The sequence below is a fragment of the Bison bison genome, unplaced genomic scaffold, assembly GCF_000754665.1.
Source record: "Bison bison bison isolate TAMUID 2011002044 unplaced genomic scaffold, Bison_UMD1.0 scf7180017864034, whole genome shotgun sequence".
In the NCBI taxonomy this organism is placed as follows: domain Eukaryota; kingdom Metazoa; phylum Chordata; class Mammalia; order Artiodactyla; family Bovidae; genus Bison; species Bison bison.
In genome coordinates, this window is record NW_011494606.1 from 908,235 (window position 1) to 910,022 (window position 1,788).

General features: G+C 49.3%; 1 protein-coding gene across 1 annotated transcript in view; it reads right to left on the minus strand.

Annotated features, from left to right (window-relative positions):
• Positions 1-1,788, minus strand: part of THSD4 (thrombospondin, type I, domain containing 4) — a 673,841-nt gene that overhangs the window by 569,675 nt on the left and 102,378 nt on the right. Inside the window, exon 5 of the mRNA XM_010834474.1 lies at positions 1,570-1,788. This exon is cut by the window's right edge and continues 30 nt beyond it. Within this exon, the coding sequence (XP_010832776.1) occupies positions 1,570-1,788 (219 nt within the window). The remainder of the gene's footprint in view (positions 1-1,569) is intronic.

Genomic DNA, 1,788 nt, shown 5'->3' on the forward strand with positions numbered 1-1,788 from the left:
TTTTCTCTCCAAAATCCTAACAACCAAGTCAAGAAAGACCTGTGCAGGCAAGGGTGGCTGGGTTGTAACTCCGCTCTATTTCTAGGTGGCTGGCAGCTGAGAAGGCCTCAGGCAGTGTTAACTACAGTGGGGAAGGGTGGCCATTGATGCTAATATCTGAACTGCAAGTGACAAGAGGGGCCAGGCAGCCCATCTTATACACTTGCACCCTCCCTGAACTGGGCATTAATTTGGTTTAATGACTAAACTAAGTATTTCTTAAGTGCAGCAGGAATTCCCAGGTGGCTCAGATGGTGAAGAATCTGCCTGCAATGTAGGAGATCCAGGTTCGATCCCTGGGTTAGGAAGATACCCTGGAGAAGGAAATGCTACCCACTCCAGTATTCTTGCCTGGAGAATTTCATGGACAGAGGATCCCATACAGTCCATGGGATCAAAAAGAGTCCGACACAACTGAACGACAAAGACTTTCACTTTCTTTAAGCCCAGTGAGCACACCTTATACTTGCTATTCTTCCTGTAAATGTTTGTTGTTTATCACTTTCATTCTCTGACAGAGGACGAGATGGTGGGATGGCAGAACTGACTCAATGGACATGAGTTTTAGCAAACTCCAGGAGACAGTGAAGGACAGGGAAGCCTGGTGTGCTGTGGTCCACGGGGTCTTAGTCAGAAAGGACTATACAACTGAACAAAAAATTGCTTTCATAGGAATATTCTCTCAGAATTTATCATGAACCTTGGATGCCCAACAAATGCTGCAGAATGGATACTGAATAATCTGTGAATGTTGGTCGACTAATTCACTAACAAGTTTTCCTCAGCATCTGTATTCCTACCTTGCCATGGGCATTGCCTATTTTGGCTTATTTATGCTAGCCTAGCCACCTAAGGCTTTGGAGAGTTATACAACTATTCTGATACCACTACGCCATTTCTAGAGTTTACATTTTGTTGACTCTAAAAAATATCTAGATCTAATTATAATATGTCTAATTAATTAGACATATTCTCACAGTTGTGAGTTCACCCAAAATACTTTGGAGAAACTTTCTAGAAAAATTCATAGAATCCTGAAATCTATAGGCTGGGAGCAAGTTAGACTCCAGACACCGATCCTGTTCAGGGATTCCAAACTCATGTCAGCTCTTGGCTTTAAAAAGCCCCTTGTTTTGTGTTCTTAGCTCAAATCCACACAGCCTGCGGCCAGGATTCTCCCTTTCCCCCAGCACTAGAGGAGCACGAGGAAGGATATCTCCTCGCTCCAGGTAGCTTTTTCAGTCCTCCGCAGGGCCTCCCTAAAGTTGAGCTTAAGGACATTCTTAAACTCAGCTTCACTTTGAAGACTATTCAGAATCACAGAGTGGGTGGGAGTGGCCTCAACGCTTTAAAGGGCTGCAAAATAAATCAAAGGATGGAAGGAGATCTGTGGAGCCAAGAATTCCTCCCCACCTGGCAGAAGCAAAGCTTTAACCGCGCGATCTAGGATGAAGAGTGGCGAGCGCAGCACATCCCAGCAGGTACAGGGACGATAGCGGGAGGGTGCGCGGGGGTCAGGAGGGCAGGTACCTTCTCTCCGCCGTGGGTTCGCGGCCCCGGGCCTGCGGGTGTCGGCTGCCTCGCAGCGCCGGGCCTTGGCGACTGGAGTTGAGGCCGGCAGGGGCGCGTGTCTCCTCGCGGCTCCGGTGCAGCGGCACCGATGTGCGCACGGCTGACACCACGTGACCCGCGAAAGCGCGCGCGGGGGCTCCGGGCCGCGGTCCCCCGCGTGTGCGGTACGAGCTGGGC